This window comes from Lingula anatina, chromosome 1, assembly GCF_051362555.1.
Source record: "Lingula anatina isolate TDL-2025a chromosome 1, LinAna3.0, whole genome shotgun sequence".
Lineage (NCBI taxonomy): Eukaryota > Metazoa > Brachiopoda > Lingulata > Lingulida > Lingulidae > Lingula > Lingula anatina.
This window is the reverse complement of record NC_141767.1, coordinates 9,917,354-9,933,939: the sequence shown is the minus strand read 5'-3', so window position 1 is coordinate 9,933,939 and position 16,586 is coordinate 9,917,354. Positions and strand designations below refer to the sequence as shown.

The window sequence follows — 16,586 nt, the reverse complement described above, 5'->3', positions numbered from 1 at the left end:
GATTTTGATTATTATCTGTAAAATGCTGGACTGTAAAATTTTTGAAGAAAAATAGAAAATACAAATTAACAAACATACAAATAATGCAGATATTTTCAGGACAAGAATCTATAAAAAAAACTTTTAGCTACTATCTTTTTTGATTATCTGCTGTGAAGCTATGAGACTAATGCCATCATATATCAACATATGAATATAAAATTTTGTCTAATATGGTCCTGCACAAAACAGAAATCATTTGATACTCACATGGAACTTCTTGAGCTTGAGAATGAGTGCATTCTGAATTGTCTTGAGCTGTGTTGAGATCACAGACAGCACAGAGACATCAATACGGTTGAACTCATCAAAACAGCCCCAGGCACCACACTGGCACAGACCAGAGAAGATCTTACCAACAGCCTTAAATGTAGAGAAAAAATAAAGATAACTGAGTGTATAAGTGTCCATCCACCACAAACTTGGTCATATAAAAGTGTCTGACTTAGCCATGTATAGATCATTTAAATAAACACTGGCAAGAATTTTCCTATCTTAGGTAAAATTTATCTATCATGTCCATAATATTGCTATGAAATAAAAACATTATGCAAAAACAAAAATATACAAGAACAGTCATTAAATAAACATGGATAAAAACACTATCTTACCTTATAATCCATACCCTCTCCACAGTTGGTGACTACACACAGTAAGCCCAGAGCTTTGGCCAGATCCTTGGTACTCTCTGTCTTCCCAGTCCCTGCTGGACCTGCAGGGGCACCTCCCAGCTGCATAGACAAGGCCTGAAAATACAACAATAAAGTTTAAGATGATACCCACGAAAGGCAGAATTGGTATAGCACCTACTATCTGAAAAAGATTCCTTTGTTTTCTTAATTTATTAATTCTGTAGAAAATCCTTATCTTGATATATGGAGAAAGTTAAAATGCAAATAAACTCATCACGTTGTCTGTGTTGATATTTATCTGGAACAATCAGACAGAATAATTTTATAAACACTGATAATAATATACACAGATTAAAGAGGTGTGTGCACACATGTTTACCTGTGTCAGAGTAAGATAGATACGATCAGTAAGAGGTGTGATCACAAGTCTTCCATTCAGACCCATGTATTCATAACCATATCCAAACTCTCCAGTACACTGCCGAACCAGCAGTTCATCAGGCTCCTTCTCCCAGTAAAACTTCAGCTGACTTTCCCACTCAAACTCTCTGGCATCCATAATACTGTAACAGAAAAATAAAAGGGATAAGTAACAGTTTTAAGAATTGAAAATAACAGTATATCAACTAGGTGTTATCTGACTTTTATATCTAATGAAAAATTACTAAAATAAAATAAACTGAATGAAGCCATTTGAGTATTAATACCTAAGAAAGGTTTCTACTTTCAGGGAAAATAACACAAGGTAACAGCATTCAACTATCTGGAAAACTTATGTAACACTAAATACATTACCTGTCTCTCACAAATCCATCAATGATATCTCTGGCGTGGACATCAATGATAAGTACTGTGTTAAACTTGGCACGGTCATTCTTGGACAAAGGCGAACGAACCTGGAAGACAGAAATGAAAATCCAAGTAAGTTTTTTTTACTAATTTTTTTTTACACCTGACTGAAAATCATCCTTTATGTAGAGAGCCATTTGGATGAGAAATGTCTCCTGAAGAACTAGTGTACATCAAATGTTATAAAGACTGACACATTAAGCTTACATATCCCACTGGTAGTCAAAAGACTGAACACCAAATGATATAAAAGAGAACAAAACTCACCTGCACTACAAGATCATCAATCTGTTTGTGCATTTTCTTGGCATAATCTTTGAGAGCAGTCTTGTTTCCTTTCTTTATCTTCCTGAAGACATCTTCAGTCTCCCATGTCCACCAGACCTGGTTCCCAGCCAGACACACCATACCCTGGTAGTCCATCATCCACAACACCCTGAAAACACAGGGGTATTTTAGGACACAACCATCAACAGTATCATCAAAAGTGTCCCCTTATTTATCAAAATCTTTGTAACTTTTTGACATCAGCTCTAAGAAGGGTGCACAAAAAAGTTTTAAATATTGTTAATCTTATTTCATAAGCATGGTTGTCTGTTCAGTTGGTGAATCTGCAATAACTGCTGCTACATGAAAAAAAAAAACACATATTCATCTCTTCTTAATGTCTCGCCTTTACAAATACAAACATATACCATGAAATCTCACCTTGACTTGCCATCCAAACCATACATGAATATGGCTTCCTTTGTAATGAGCCTGTTGGTCTTTCTCATCTCTGCCAGTACTTCTGTCATCCAGTCTTCCACCCTTCCTTCAGCAGCCACAGCTGTGCGGAACTCCATGATCTCTTTCTCAGCAGACACCATGGCCAAGGCACTCATCTCGTTGTTACTGCCTTTACTGAACTGCAGGGAAGCAATGTTGTCAAACATCTGAAATGGATGGAGTAAGGTTACATTAATATCCTCAATGACAAATATTAAAGTAACATGTTCACATTCAAATTGAAAATCAATAAAAACCTTCAATCACTAAAATATGCCAAAGAATATTTCCAAATGTGAAATGTCCCCAAACACATAGACACTGAGTCTTCTTGTATGATGGATAGATTGTCCAGTTTCTTTTTTTTTTCTCACTCACACACTCACCTTAATCATGTGTTCTTGTACACACTCTGGGTCACTACTGCCCAGAATACTTAGCAGTTCATCATCTGAGATGAAGAAGAATCTGGGGAAGGCATTCCTCTTGGAATCCAGATAGTCATTCAGGGATTTCTGACACTTCTCCAACCCTGCACTGATCATCTGGAGCTCTTGAAGACGGTTCTGGGCATGACAGCTTTGTTTGATGTTGGGATTCTTAGCCGTTTCTGTCATGATCTGAATGATAAAAAATAAGGCAATAGTGAGAATTCGCTTGACAAAGTTCAGTCTTTGGTGAAATACATCTGACATAAACAGTACCATAAAGCCTGCACTGTGCTCTTTAAAAAATCTTTACATTCCTGCTTTCAACAGATGCAGATTTTCTGTCTGCTACTTATCACATTTTTACACTTAATCTAGACTTTCATGAACCCAGCCTTGCATGGCCAGATTTACACGCTATGTCAGATTGTAGTTCTGCTCACCTTTTTGAAAGTTTTGTCTAACTGATCAAACTTCTTGGCTTCCTCAGGCAGCTGTGACCTGATATCACCTCCAATGAAGATACCTTCCAGGTACATCCACTTCCTCTGTACCACCATCCATACCTAAATACAGCCAGGTCAATCAAATTAATTAATGCTTCAAAAAAACTTCAACAGATAACAAATTTGTGAATTTTTTAAAAATTAGTTAAGAAGCACTTTTTACTCCTTTCTAAACTTTCTCTTGCAGAAAACAAATTCAAAAGAAAAATTGCATTCATTCAATGTTTATATAAATACATGCTTTGTTGAAATTCCCTAACAGGTGCACAAAGGCATATTCTGTCTTAAAAAAAAAAAGAAAAAAAATTAATACATAAAACACCCTGGTTAAATCAACTTACATCTAGCACTTCACTGATATGTGACAAGCTCTTCTCCCAGTTCTGTACTGCATTCATGAAGGGGCCTATGAACCTGGAGGCAGACATACTCTGTAGATTCATAGCATTATCATCCAGGAACTGCACCACTTCATCCACAGCTCCCAGGATCCAGCCACGATCTGATGTCCCCTTCATGTACTTAGTCACTGTGAACTTCATACCATTGCTGCCCCAGGTTTCCTCAACCTCTTTCACACCCTGGTTTACAAAGACATAGTCATAGTTATTATGAATAAAGTAAAACAATATGAATATTAAATGCACCAATTTGATGTGCAAACAGGAGACATTTGCATGGTGACTATATTAAATTGGAGGTAATTATGGTGCAATTTACCAAACATGCCATTAGTGTTAAATGCACATGTGATGATTAACTGAGATGAAATAATTTTTACATAAAATAAATGATGAAAACTTTTTATATTTTTTCACTTAAGCAACACTATGTACTGGCTTAAAATGCTTTCAACAACAATGCTATAAAATTAAGTTAAAACTATATAGCAATCTTTCCCACCTTTTCAATGCTCAACTCCTTTGTAGCACAGGTGACAATTTCACCAATGGTCTCCTGGAACCTCTCCAGCTCCATGGCAAAGATATTGGCCAGGGTGAAAGTTTCTGGGTTCATGTCAAAATTCTGACCAGTCTTAGTCATCAACTCCTTCCAATGTCTGAAATACAATAAAACATTTCAAGAATGTGCACTTTGAAAAAAAAACCCACTGCAGTTATAAGGTAATTTTTCATGGATGCTTAATTATAAGTGATTGAGAGACTAAGCTATCAGTGCAAAATAATGAAATAATAAAGTGACTTCTAAAAGCTATAAGGGAGCATGTTACTTTTGTGCCCCAGTTTAAACTGTACATCTATCTTAACTAAGAACCATGTTTGACAATTTCCAACAGACATTGAGAATAACTACAAAACAAGCACATTTTAACACACCTTTCTCTCAGAGCTTCATGCTTGAGATCCACAAACAATGGAAGCGAGTCCCTGAAAGCTTTCATCTTCTCATCTACGGCTCTGGCCACTGGCATGTTGCGTATCTCTCGTGGAAGTTTCCTAAGGGCCTTGAGGTAGTTCTCTATACCATCCTGTAGGAGGGTGACATTCAGGTTGGCCCACAGCTGTTCTGACCACTGCTCTCTGGCAGCCTAGAGAGAAATATAGATAAGGTCAATCTATTATGACATATAGTGTTCAATGTCTTTTTAATTAATTAAAACGTCATATTTTAGATCAATGTCAATTGGTTGGAATCCTAGCACATCTTTCAACATGGACAATAAACCAATTGAAATATGCATTGCCATCCAATTCTAAGCATCTACAAATATGTTCATTATACAACAGGCCATGCATTAAAACTTCACCTTAAAAGGTACAATGTATATTAATAATAATATCATAAAGTCACTGTATATCACAAGTATTTATTGTCAAAACTAGAGTCTCATGATGGAATCTAAATTGTTTGGCAAAGCTTCACACCACATACTTTCTGGTCCAAATAAATTTGATAGATTTGTTCCAGTCCTTTCATGTCTTTATGGACCTGGAGTAGTTCTGGGTAGGAAGTAATTGGCAGGTCAAACAGCTTCTCTGCATTGGCAAGCTCCTGACGATCAGCCTCAAACTTGGCCACTTCTTCTCTGTACTGCTTCATTAGTTCAACACCTTTAAAGGTAAATTCAACAGTTTTAAAAATAAATTCATGACTTGACAACAACTACTGCTACAGTACTGAAGGAAATAATTAAACAAGAGGCAATCAACAAATTTTATGCTTGAGTTAGTTTTAAAGCAAGAACATTCAAAGTTACCTACAACAGAAAAATGATTGCAAATGATACACACAATATCAAAATCAGAATTATGATACAAAATGCTGTTTGCCTTTTCTCTGATTTAAACTGAAACATTTTTACAGTTCCACTTCTAACATCAGCACTTACCTTTGTCTAGATCTTTGCCAGAAGCTCCTGGTCCCTCCATGTGGAAACGTTCAGCAAAGCTGTTCAATGTCTTGGCAAACTCTTTGATTTGTTCCAGTGTTATCTGAAATAAGGGAATAAATTGGCTGTAAAAAGCAAGAATGTTTTCACAACAAAAATTTAATAAAACAAGAACATAGTTAACTCACATGTATAAATATTTAGTACCAACTGTTGCCATATAAAAATCCATGACCAAAATCAATTTCTTAATTAATTAAAATTAAATTCTTTTATTACTAAAACATAACAATGTATTCCAAGGACAACTCAGAAATATCTGATATGCTATTACTATTTGCATATTCAAATAACTTAATTGAATTTTAAATTACATGAATATTATTGCTACTTATATTATTAATTTTTTTACCTCTGTAAATTTCTTTTTGACAACCACAAGTCCAGCATCTACATTCTTGGACTTGAAGACAAGGTCATTCCACATGTCCTTCAAAGAGGCCACAAGGGTGGTCTCTTCCTCTGTGGTCTAAAATGAGTTAATGGGAGATAAATTTAATTGACAATACATAAATAAATAAATATACCTGCTAAAATGAGCACTACCTTCTATTCAACACAAGTCAACTACAATGAAATCTGTAAATTTAAAAAATTTAAAAGGTTCATTACCTCTAGCTTGTACATGCCAAGGGTTCTGTATTTCTCCTTAATATCCACAATCCTGTTTTCTATCTCCAGAGACCTGTCCTTAATTTCAGCCATAATTCCTAGCACAAACTTCAGATCTTCAAGAGTCTCTGGGGGACGCTCTAGGTCGTCAGATTTTTTCTGTAAAAATGACATATATGGCACTGCAGCAAGCATATTTCTGTAAAACACCAGCAGTTCTGCCATGATTTTTAAATCATCACTATTTTAATCTAAGCTTAAAGACAGAGAAAAAAAATGCAGCAGTCCTTAAGATGGATACATTGTCTTATTCAGGTATTGTATTAACAGAGTAAAAGGAATACCAACTTTGACTGGTATTTGGAATGGTTCATCTTATTCATAGTGTTGTAATATGAAATTATATTGCACAACCATAACATAATGAATAAATCCATCATCTATTACATATGCAATAGGTAAATTTAATAAACTCACCTCCAACTCTTCTTTGAGACTGTACAGACTGCTCTTAGCAGAATCCTGCAGCAATTTCCCAATGAGGTCAATCCATTGCTTACAGTGGTCCTTAATGGAATGTGCCAGTGGTTCCATGACCAGTCTGATACACATCTGGTCCTTGATCAGCGGCTGGTTGGCCACATCCTCCATAACCTTGTGATAATACTGGAGTCGGTCATCGTAGGCCACCACACTGGGGTCTTTCTGCAACCACCTCTCTGCTTTGGCAACCTGCAAGGTAAAACAAAATCATGTCATATGTTTGATTGGGTTTTAAAAGTTTTTTTTCCATCGCATTTTCTTTTCATTAAAAGTTAAACATGTAACTGTGAAACCTTTTCACTTTTTATTCTTCTGGGTCAGTAAAATAATTTGTACTTATCTGTAGGTTATGTATACTAAATTGGCTGGATAAGTACTATCATTATTATTATATCATCATGATAATTATAATAATAATAATAAGTATATTTGATATGATTAACTGTGAAAAAAAATGAAAGCTGAGTAAATATCTGAAATACCTTTTCCATGTGCCAGATTCCCTTATATCCCTTCCACTTGAAGAGATACCTCTGTAGATCTGTCAGTATGTTTTTCATGTTGCCCTGAATCACTCCCACTAGTTCTATGATTTCTGGGTTTGTGGAGATATCAGAGAAGAAGGTGAAGACATATGGCTCATCTTCTCCTGGGATTTTCTGAGGCGGAGCTTCTATGCACGTACCATCCATCCAGCGCACAAAATTCTTGGTCCTAAGAAAGTGTTATTCATTTTTATGAGCATGAGGGGACTAATATCATAAACACTTGAAACATCAGCTATCAAACTTCTATAATAATATATTAATAAGATTACAGAATTCATTTGAAGTATTTGATCACACACAGGTAAAATGGATAAAATACAAGTTTTTTGTTCATACCCCTCAGCACAATCACGGACACTCTGCAGAGTAAGTTTGTAGATCTCATTGGTAGCTGGATGTAAGACAACATCTGGTGCTGCCAGCAGGGTCTGCACCTGGAACAGTGCCACTGGGTTCACCACCGCCATGTTGAAGGCCTTCAGGTTATTGATGATCAGCTGAAGAAAAGAGCAAATATTCATTATAATATTGGTTCTTTTGAAATATTCTCAGTTTAAGAACTTTCATGAAGTTAACATAAGTTAACAGACTAAAGTTTAAGAAATACATCAATCAAATGCTTTATCTTTACCTTGTTTAGTGAGTCATACACTCTCCTCTCCCAGTAGGAATAATACTGTCGTAGCTTAGGCGATCTCCCTGTATTTGTATGAACAACCAAGCCTTCCATCTTGGTCAACAAAGGACCTATAGCTCTATACTTTCTTGCTAGGACTTCAAAATCTTTGGCACGTTCTCTTTCAATATACTCAAAAAATTCCTGCAAAATGACAAATAAAAATTATTTTTTACTTTTTTATCTGATATTTTTATCTGCTTCAGATTCAATATAAAAGTAACACTTTTGAAATAAACTACCAATTAAAATTTTTCATAATTCTAAAAGGAATATTTCATGACAGTCAAAAAAGAACATTTACCATAAAAATACATAACATCTTTTTCATCAAAACACACATCTGCAGAGCACTAAGAATCAAAGATTACATGAGACATAAACATAAAACGTTTTCAGAGTCTCACCTTGCAGCTAGGCAGCACATCCTCGAATTTTGGGGGAGGACATTTGAAAAGGTTGGTCTCTTCAACCATTTTGAGTCTCTGGTTGATGTCTGCCGCATTCTTCTGAATCTGGTTCACCAATGACTCAAACTTGCTAATAGCCTACAATGTTTTTAAGTACATGATAAAACCATATGCAATATAGTGGTTTATATGACAACAATAAGAACAACAAAACAAATATGACGATATAAATTACAATGTTGTCAAGTTGGAAGTAAAAATGCAAGTTTAATATCTATTTAGCATTAGTTTGGTGATTCATCAAACAAAGTGTTGTATTTACTTACACCATTGCACTTAGCAACAAAGTCAAAGATTCCCAGAGAGTTCCAGTTGAGTCTCTTGGATCCTGGACGAATAACTCGCCTCAGTTCTTTCATATGATGCTCCAGCAAGATAGTCTGGAATAATATGCACTCTTTAGATGAAAAGGGGCATCAGATATATGCATGTATTAATTTTGAAATCAGGTTTTAATTGACATGAACTGTGTACTTATAATAAGTTATTTCTTGAGCTGCTAAACTGGATTATAGTATTGAATCAAACCATGACAAACCTAAGTTTTATACCACATGTGGGAAATAGTGTTCATTTCTGTAACTTCTGGAGGCTATAGCACTGTCTTTCTTATAGAATGATTCATGATAACTTTAAAATGACCAAATTCAAAATTCAGTGAAACTTCAGAATGGGAGTGTTCCCCACCTCAGCCTGATCAAGAGATCCCAACAACTGGTGATATCTGGTAAGCATGTGATTTAGTCCATCCACATACTTGATGTATTTTTCCTCCTGAAAAATAAAATAAAACACATAATACTATTGGATGTATTAAGCAGTGAGTTTCTTATTTATAAGACATTCATTATCATTGTCAACAAATAAATTTAAGCCATTTTTCTTATGAAAATTTTTCATTTCAAGTTCATGTCAATAAATTTATATCTCCAACATCCTGAACAATACAAGTTTCTGGTAAAAAGATAGATGAGAAACACAATATATAGACCAACTGTAACTTGGGCAATTACAGGCATTTTTATAATGTGAACCTCAAATGAGATTTTACAGTTTTGGATTAAGTAACTGACAAACCAATCAAAATATCAATACAAAAGTTTGAAAAGAATATATCCTTTTCACCTGCAGTGCAACATTTCTGGCCAGTTCTGGCACAGCAAAACCCAGTTGCTCCATGTACTTGGTTTCTGAGACTATCTCTGCTAGCTGTGGGTCATAATCCACAATATACTTCACTTCGTACTGAGTACCTATAAACCCAAAGGAATATTGTGAGCATAAAAGGGTGATACTTAATGCTTTGCTGAAACACATGCAACAATGTTTGAATTAGAGAATGAGTATCAATAAAATCATTTACCACTGCAACTGTCACAAAATAAATTATTTTTTAATAAAAACATCAATCACTTAAGCATACAAAGCAAAAGCTTAAAACATTCAAGCTATAAAATGTATTGTCAATTACACATTAAGGCAACACAGTACAAGTCCATAAAAAGCCATTCATTTAGAAAGACCAATTTGCTCCTTCATAGTTATTTTAAAATTGCATCACAGCAAACAACTGTTACGGCAAATATTGTTGTTCTTTCCAATTAGTCAAAAACAAAAGACATAGCACAGCACCACTGAAAAGAAACCACCAACCACATCTTCTAGTGCACACTGAAGTTATAACAGTGGTAATTAGAAAATATTAAATAACTGTAAGAGGAAGAATCATTACGTACAGATTATTCATGATAAAAGAAAAAAAAATACTCTTTAGAAATATCAGCTCTTAAAAATATAAAAAGTGCAGAAGGAAAAATATAGTGCAAGGTCCATCAAAATGACCAATAAGGTATGTTTTTTTAGCACAGACACACCAGAAAAATTAAGTTTAAAATAAAAAGCACCAATACATAAAGCACAAGCACTCTGCTGGCTTTTCAAATGTGCAATTCAAAGCATCATACAATGTAGTATATCACCCACACAAATTGTTTGGAAGCATTAATGTCACTACCTTGTTCTTCCTGTTTAGGAGTTGCTGAGCGTATCTCGGCTAATGTGTTAAAAAGCACACAACAAAATTTTGTTATTATAAGCCAATTTAAATAAAACATAGGGTTGTATTGGCTGACAGACAACAAGCATTTAATGGCATATCCCAAGTAAAGTATTAATTAAGTTCTTTAGGCATAAGCATTCAAATTCACATGGCTTGTTGTTAGTTAACATCAAATAGCACTTAGTCACACATTTCAAATTCTGATATCTCATGAGATGCAACGTTTTGTAAAATTTTGGCAAATTAATTGCTTAACACTTTATTTTTACAAATATTTTACACCAGTTAACTAAAGTAAACCAAAGTGTAATAAATATTAGAAAAAAGTATAAATTGCAATTGTTAATATCAAATAATATCATTTCAATTAGACAAAATGGTGGAATAAATTATTACAACTCTTAACTACACAATGACAATACAACATTACAATACGATGACAATATAATTTTACCACTTCTGGACAATAAATGAACCAAAAAGTAAATAAATAAATAAATAAATAAATAAATAAATGATTGCCCAAATCAAAAGAGGAGTTTATGAGTCAAACATATATCCACATTTACACTCTGATGACTTCGGGTAAAAAAGAAATCTCAGAGCAGAAACATACCCTTCTTAACCTGGCCATTATCTTCCACCATGATTGATATCCTGCCACTTTGGCTGGTATTTTTACTCTGTGAGTCTTTGTGAGGAAATAAGAAAGCATGCAATTTATGTTAGTAAATAGCATTAAGCACCTTACTGATAAGCCTTTCTGGTGTGAAAATAATAGTTGATTTTTTGAATGATAAAATTAGGAAATAAAAGCAAAATTTCAACAATAAATATTGTGCAAGATATAAAGCATGAAAAAACTGAATGTATAAAGCAATAGTAAAACAACAGAGATTAGCTAGTCTTGCTTTTTAATCAACAAATTTTAAAAAATTGTGGTTTCTATAATTTGATTTTGTAGCAAAATATCCCAAGAAGAAATTACAATAAGCAAGCCAAGAATAAGTAACTATAAATGTTGTGATGCTTAAAAAGGCAGAAGTGTAAAAGTTTCCAGCTTAGTGAATCATGCAAGATAAAGTTGTGATTTCGGACTTCAGTGAGTAAATTTGGTGATCTTAATCAACATCCACGAATCCCATCTATCTATATATAACATAATGGTTGAGTTCAATGAAAATCAACTGATTAGGATTAGGAGCCCACAGATTTGCTATCTATTTGCATATGCTTTCTTCCTTGTTGCATTTTTTCACCTAAGTCTTCTTTACCATCATCATCATCATCATCACAGCAGCAGCATTCTCATGTTCCTTTTTCCCAATAGTGAGCTGCATTACCAACACATATAATATAACTCACCTGTGTCTTTTGTTCTTTCACCCTCACTGGACCTGGGAACCAGTTGCTGCTGGGAGGGTTTTGCTAATAGATTCCTCTTCAGTAAACCAGGCAGGACTTGCTCGACATTTTCTCTCCATTCTTCATATTTCTTGTCCTCATAAGCCTTCATCTGTTTTGCAACGCTAAGGTATTTAGCTCTTGCCTGAAAAGAAAAAAAATATTAGGAATAACTTAATCCACTTACATGCCATGAAACATACATATGTGACATACAGATGAAGAAGAATATGCTCTTATTAACAGTAGGATTTTACCTGTATTACTCATGTACTAACGGTTTTATAAATTAGCGGAGACATTATCAATCATTGCAATTTCAATTTAAGAAAATTTATCACTTACAGCTTTTCCTATGTCACTCTGCATCATTTCATCCATGGTAAGGAAGCGGATGATGGTTTGTTTGATCCTGATGAATAATGCTCTCTCCCAGAAGATGGACCCTGCTACAGGAGGTTGGTTTTTATGGAGAGGTGGAGAATCCTTGTTGTCTCTGAACAGTGAATCCATGATGTCAACCTGAAAAAGAGCCCATGTCTTCAATTTCATGTTCTTTTTTTCTTTCTTTTTTTAGGAGGGATTATATCTAAACAAAAATAATAAAAAACATAATGAAATTCTTCATCAAAAAGAGATTCAAATACTCTTTGTGGAGAAGCTTAACATCAATAGAAGAAGGTAGCTTTAGGCAAAGCACATGGTAAAGCAACTAAGCAACCAACCTCTCTTCCATACTGCATCAAAATATCATTGAACTTTTGCATAAGCTGATTGTTGATAGCTTCTCTGGAGCGGATGTTTTTAAACTTGAGGAGAAGATCAAATGCTCCCTCTGCAGACCTCAGAGTTTTGAAGGACTCATCAATAAAAGAGAGTGCCTCCTCCTCAATAGACTGGACCTCCCTGTGAAACCACTTCATCACCTTCTGCCAGCCATCTTGCTCTCGGAAAGAGAATGGATCGAAGGACACCTGTGAGGGTGTGAAGTACATATAATTTAGAAAAACAATGCTCTTTATCTCTTTTTCAGAATAAATGCAAAATAAACAAAAGCTAAAAAAAAAAATTGCATAGAGATCTAAAAATGCAATATACAGGCCTGTAAAGGAAAAGATCAGAAATTTAAAAGGAAATTTAAAAAGTTTTACAAAAAATCAAAATATTTCCTCTGAAAAAGTTGTATAAATTTACTGTTACCAACAAACTGGGCCAAACATGTTTAAATATCATCATGTCACATAAACAATTATTGTCTTACATCTTCAATTGGTTTCACCAAATCATCAACTCTTTTCAGCACATCATCTATCCTCTTAGGGTCCCCAGTAACTGCTTTCAATTCTGGACCAAAGATGTTGTAGAACTCTTCAAGAACCTAGGAAATAAGGAACAAAAAGCATAAGCAAGGATCAACAGTTGCAATAATTTTTGCTCCTGTTGAGCACAATTATCTGCAGGTATTTTAGTTCTGTTTACAGTATTACCATACTCCTTCACTAGCACCAAATAAAAAAACAATAAGTGTTGCTAATTTGTGAATTTTTGGCTAAAACAGTGAAGTAATTTTTTTTCACCTGTGCTACATCATGAAGATCCTGGCAAATTCGGGACATATAATCTGTCCTCTCAAATAGTCTCTTTCTGTCAAACTCCCAGCGAGCATCACGACCTGATGCCTCTATCTTGGCTCTTACATCCAGATAAGATTCTTTCCACAGGTCAAGCATTCTCTTTGCTTCTGAAGTCTTTCTTTTCACCTCAACTGGTCCATCTCTACATTAAAAGAATGAATTGAATTTGATTTAATATCAGAATTTCATCATTGGCAACCATAGTTAATAAATACCCATTGCTTAGAAAAAGATTGCATAATAATTATACAAATCCTTCCAATACATTTCAACAGATGATAAGCAATTTGTTATGCCAATCCTAACACAAGAATGACCAGAAATATAAGGAAGAGTACACTGTCAGCCTGTCAGGTGTAAATATGTATTTTTTCATAGCACTTACTTATAGAGAGTCCTGCAGTTGATAACTCTTGCGACTCTTTCTGCTAGCTCCCAGGCTATTCTCTCCATCAGGGGAACCATTCTTTCATCTCTGTTATAATGCCGTGAGATAATCCACACCATACGCAGTGCATTCATCATGGACGGAATGGTTTCAATCACAACATGGAATGTAGCACCATGGGTTATATTCTTAAAATGCCTTTCCAGTGTGGAGAGGAATCTCACATTGTCTTTGGCTTCCGTGTAGAGTTTATTAAGATCCCCGCGGTGGATTTCTACAGCATCTTCTACAAGGCCCATAATACTGAGAACTTTCTGTACATAAGGCAATTTGAGTTGTTCAATCAAGGCACTCAAAGCAGCATTACGCTCACGCCAAAATTCAATCTCGGCAAGGGGTCCATTCCCCTGTGGCATTTTCTTTACTACAACATCTACTGCCATCTGGACTTGCTTGTCCCAGTCAATTACTACCTGTTCAAGTTGTGCACAAAGGTCTTTGTCCTTTGCTGCAACATGGATGTCTTCTGGGAGCTCTATATCAGGAATCTCTAGTCGCACTTCTCCTTCAATCTGCTGTATTGTGCGAGTGATACTGTTGGCAAACTTTTGCATATTGATCAGAAATTCATCTCTGAGCAGAGCCTTGGCTTTGGATTCCTGGACATTTATCTCTTCTTCTGTTGAGGCAGCTGGAGAAAAAAAATTATATCCTCAATAAATTTTGTTTTTCAAACATTGGGTCAGTCATGAAAGACTTTCCAAACAATTGAATCACCACAAAATTGATAAAAAATTTGATAAGCTTATTTTCAAGCTTACAATCAAATGACATATCTGAAATATTATCCTTTCAGCACTGTCCAAACAATATTTTAAAGATGCCAAACTAATTGACAGAAAATTAAATGTAATGATTTAGAATAACTTAACATCAATTTTGTCATGTTACAAATACAAATGAAAAGATGTGCTTACCTGAGACCTGTGTCATATTTGTGTTTTCTCTAGTGGGAGGCCTGCTTGCCTCTGCTGGAGGAGACTTGCTCTGATTGCCATCTCCATTTTTGTTTTGATGAAAAGATAGAAAGGGCATGTAGACCTGCAATATTAATTCATAACTCCTGGTTATCAATCCAAATAAAATATTGAAATAATTATTTTAATAGCATTAATTTTTCAAAATGGTTGCTGCTAGCTTATCCTCTCATCCCATAAAGGAAAATGAAAAAAAAAATAATAATAATAAATAAATAAATAAACCAATTCCTAAATATTCACACAGACTACCAGTAAGCCTAATAATGCAAAATTTTTGTGTCTAATGGTTTTTGACTAATTAAACTTCATGGTATTTCAGTCATGCAAACTCTAAACACAATCTTTTGGTTTCATCCCATATTAATCTGTACTTACGTTCGTGATCACTTGTTCCAGCATGACCAAGGAGTGACCATTTAGGATTCCAGTCTCAAACAGTGCTGGTAGTGTTTCCACTGCCTCATCAATGCTGTTTGGCAAAGGCACCATCCCTGTGGTATTGCGCAGGAAGTACACGCAGTCTTTGTCAGCAACCTCCTCGGGGAGATGCCCATAGCACATGTACAGGTATGTCCTCCATACCTTCTGAATGATGATTTTCTGTCAAAAAGAATGTAAAGTTTGCAATCTAAAAGCCCACTCCAAATACACAATATGACTTCTGTTTTGAGGATATTGTATAAAAATGATAAACATGTTATTGAGGTTGATACCTTCTTATGGGGTTGGGTTGTTAAAAATGAATGATTATCTTTACCACATTTTCTACCACAAAATTCTAAAATGCAATGTTTTGCTGTTCTTTACCTCTCCCCCCCTCCCTTTTTACTGCAACAGGGCCCAGGCCTACCCAACTACCAGACTCGGCACCGAATGATCCTGAATTCACCGGTAGATCAGACCACACTATCCGTTTTCAAGGTGTGTGTCAGATCGCATTACACAGTAACAGACGTGACACCGCTCTTGCCTAGTACGCGATGTGATAGTGACGATTCTCAGCGGGGTTGAAAAGCATTGCATCACCACTCAAAATTTGTTCAGGGTATGATACTGTGTAATGCGATCTGACACACACCTTGAAAACGGGTAGTGTGGTCTGATCTACCAGTGAATTCAGGATCATTCGGTGCCGAGTCTGGTAGTATGGTAGGCCTGGGGCCATAGGGCATTCACAACAGGGTATATTCTGTTATCGCATGATTAAACATAATCCTTGGAAGATAAACATCAATATTCCTACTGTAAGTGGTTGCTTGGGCTCATCATCATCTTGTGCCTCTTCTCCTCCCTCTCCAGTTTGTTCAGGCTCAGGTGGTGGTGGTGTGGGCTCCCTAGGTGGGACTGGAGTGGCTTCTTTCTTCTCTTCTGATGGAGTATCTTTTCCTCTCTTCCCTTTCTTTTTGCCTAGAAAGTATTTTTAATATGTGTTTGTGATGAGTTTTACAATGCCTGTGCTAATTGACTCCCATTTTAGTTCATAACAGTTAAATGAGAACCTAGTAAATATTCACTATCCTGAAAAAAAAATTACAACACATGCATTTTTTGCTGTTAATTTTTACTTTTGATAAATTAAA

General features: G+C 35.2%; 1 protein-coding gene across 5 annotated transcripts in view; it reads right to left on the bottom strand.

Annotated features, from left to right (window-relative positions):
- LOC106156586 (dynein axonemal heavy chain 10-like) overlaps positions 1-16,586 on the bottom strand; it is a 45,619-nt gene that overhangs the window by 27,996 nt on the left and 1,037 nt on the right. For 2 of the 5 annotated variants that reach the window (XM_087016525.1, XM_087016530.1), the window contains exons 3-36: positions 16,250-16,413; positions 15,382-15,606; positions 14,944-15,067; positions 13,964-14,657; positions 13,522-13,720; positions 13,206-13,322; positions 12,670-12,918; positions 12,290-12,466; positions 11,906-12,089; positions 11,157-11,231; positions 10,496-10,534; positions 9,607-9,734; positions 9,169-9,255; positions 8,748-8,861; positions 8,419-8,559; positions 7,967-8,155; positions 7,672-7,832; positions 7,270-7,501; positions 6,722-6,976; positions 6,245-6,403; positions 5,985-6,101; positions 5,573-5,675; positions 5,116-5,294; positions 4,560-4,771; positions 4,126-4,282; positions 3,564-3,803; positions 3,160-3,282; positions 2,675-2,908; positions 2,229-2,455; positions 1,788-1,956; positions 1,467-1,567; positions 1,051-1,234; positions 651-785; positions 250-402 (exon numbers count right to left, since the gene is read on the bottom strand). In XM_087016525.1, the coding sequence (XP_086872651.1) occupies positions 250-402; positions 651-785; positions 1,051-1,234; positions 1,467-1,567; positions 1,788-1,956; positions 2,229-2,455; positions 2,675-2,908; positions 3,160-3,282; positions 3,564-3,803; positions 4,126-4,282; positions 4,560-4,771; positions 5,116-5,294; positions 5,573-5,675; positions 5,985-6,101; positions 6,245-6,403; positions 6,722-6,976; positions 7,270-7,501; positions 7,672-7,832; positions 7,967-8,155; positions 8,419-8,559; positions 8,748-8,861; positions 9,169-9,255; positions 9,607-9,734; positions 10,496-10,534; positions 11,157-11,231; positions 11,906-12,089; positions 12,290-12,466; positions 12,670-12,918; positions 13,206-13,322; positions 13,522-13,720; positions 13,964-14,657; positions 14,944-15,067; positions 15,382-15,606; positions 16,250-16,413 (6,047 nt within the window). The remainder of the gene's footprint in view (positions 1-249; positions 403-650; positions 786-1,050; positions 1,235-1,466; positions 1,568-1,787; positions 1,957-2,228; positions 2,456-2,674; positions 2,909-3,159; positions 3,283-3,563; positions 3,804-4,125; positions 4,283-4,559; positions 4,772-5,115; positions 5,295-5,572; positions 5,676-5,984; positions 6,102-6,244; positions 6,404-6,721; positions 6,977-7,269; positions 7,502-7,671; positions 7,833-7,966; positions 8,156-8,418; positions 8,560-8,747; positions 8,862-9,168; positions 9,256-9,606; positions 9,735-10,495; positions 10,535-11,156; positions 11,232-11,905; positions 12,090-12,289; positions 12,467-12,669; positions 12,919-13,205; positions 13,323-13,521; positions 13,721-13,963; positions 14,658-14,943; positions 15,068-15,381; positions 15,607-16,249; positions 16,414-16,586) is intronic. The other 3 variants (XM_087016536.1, XM_087016546.1, XM_087016553.1) reach the window with 3 other exon arrangements.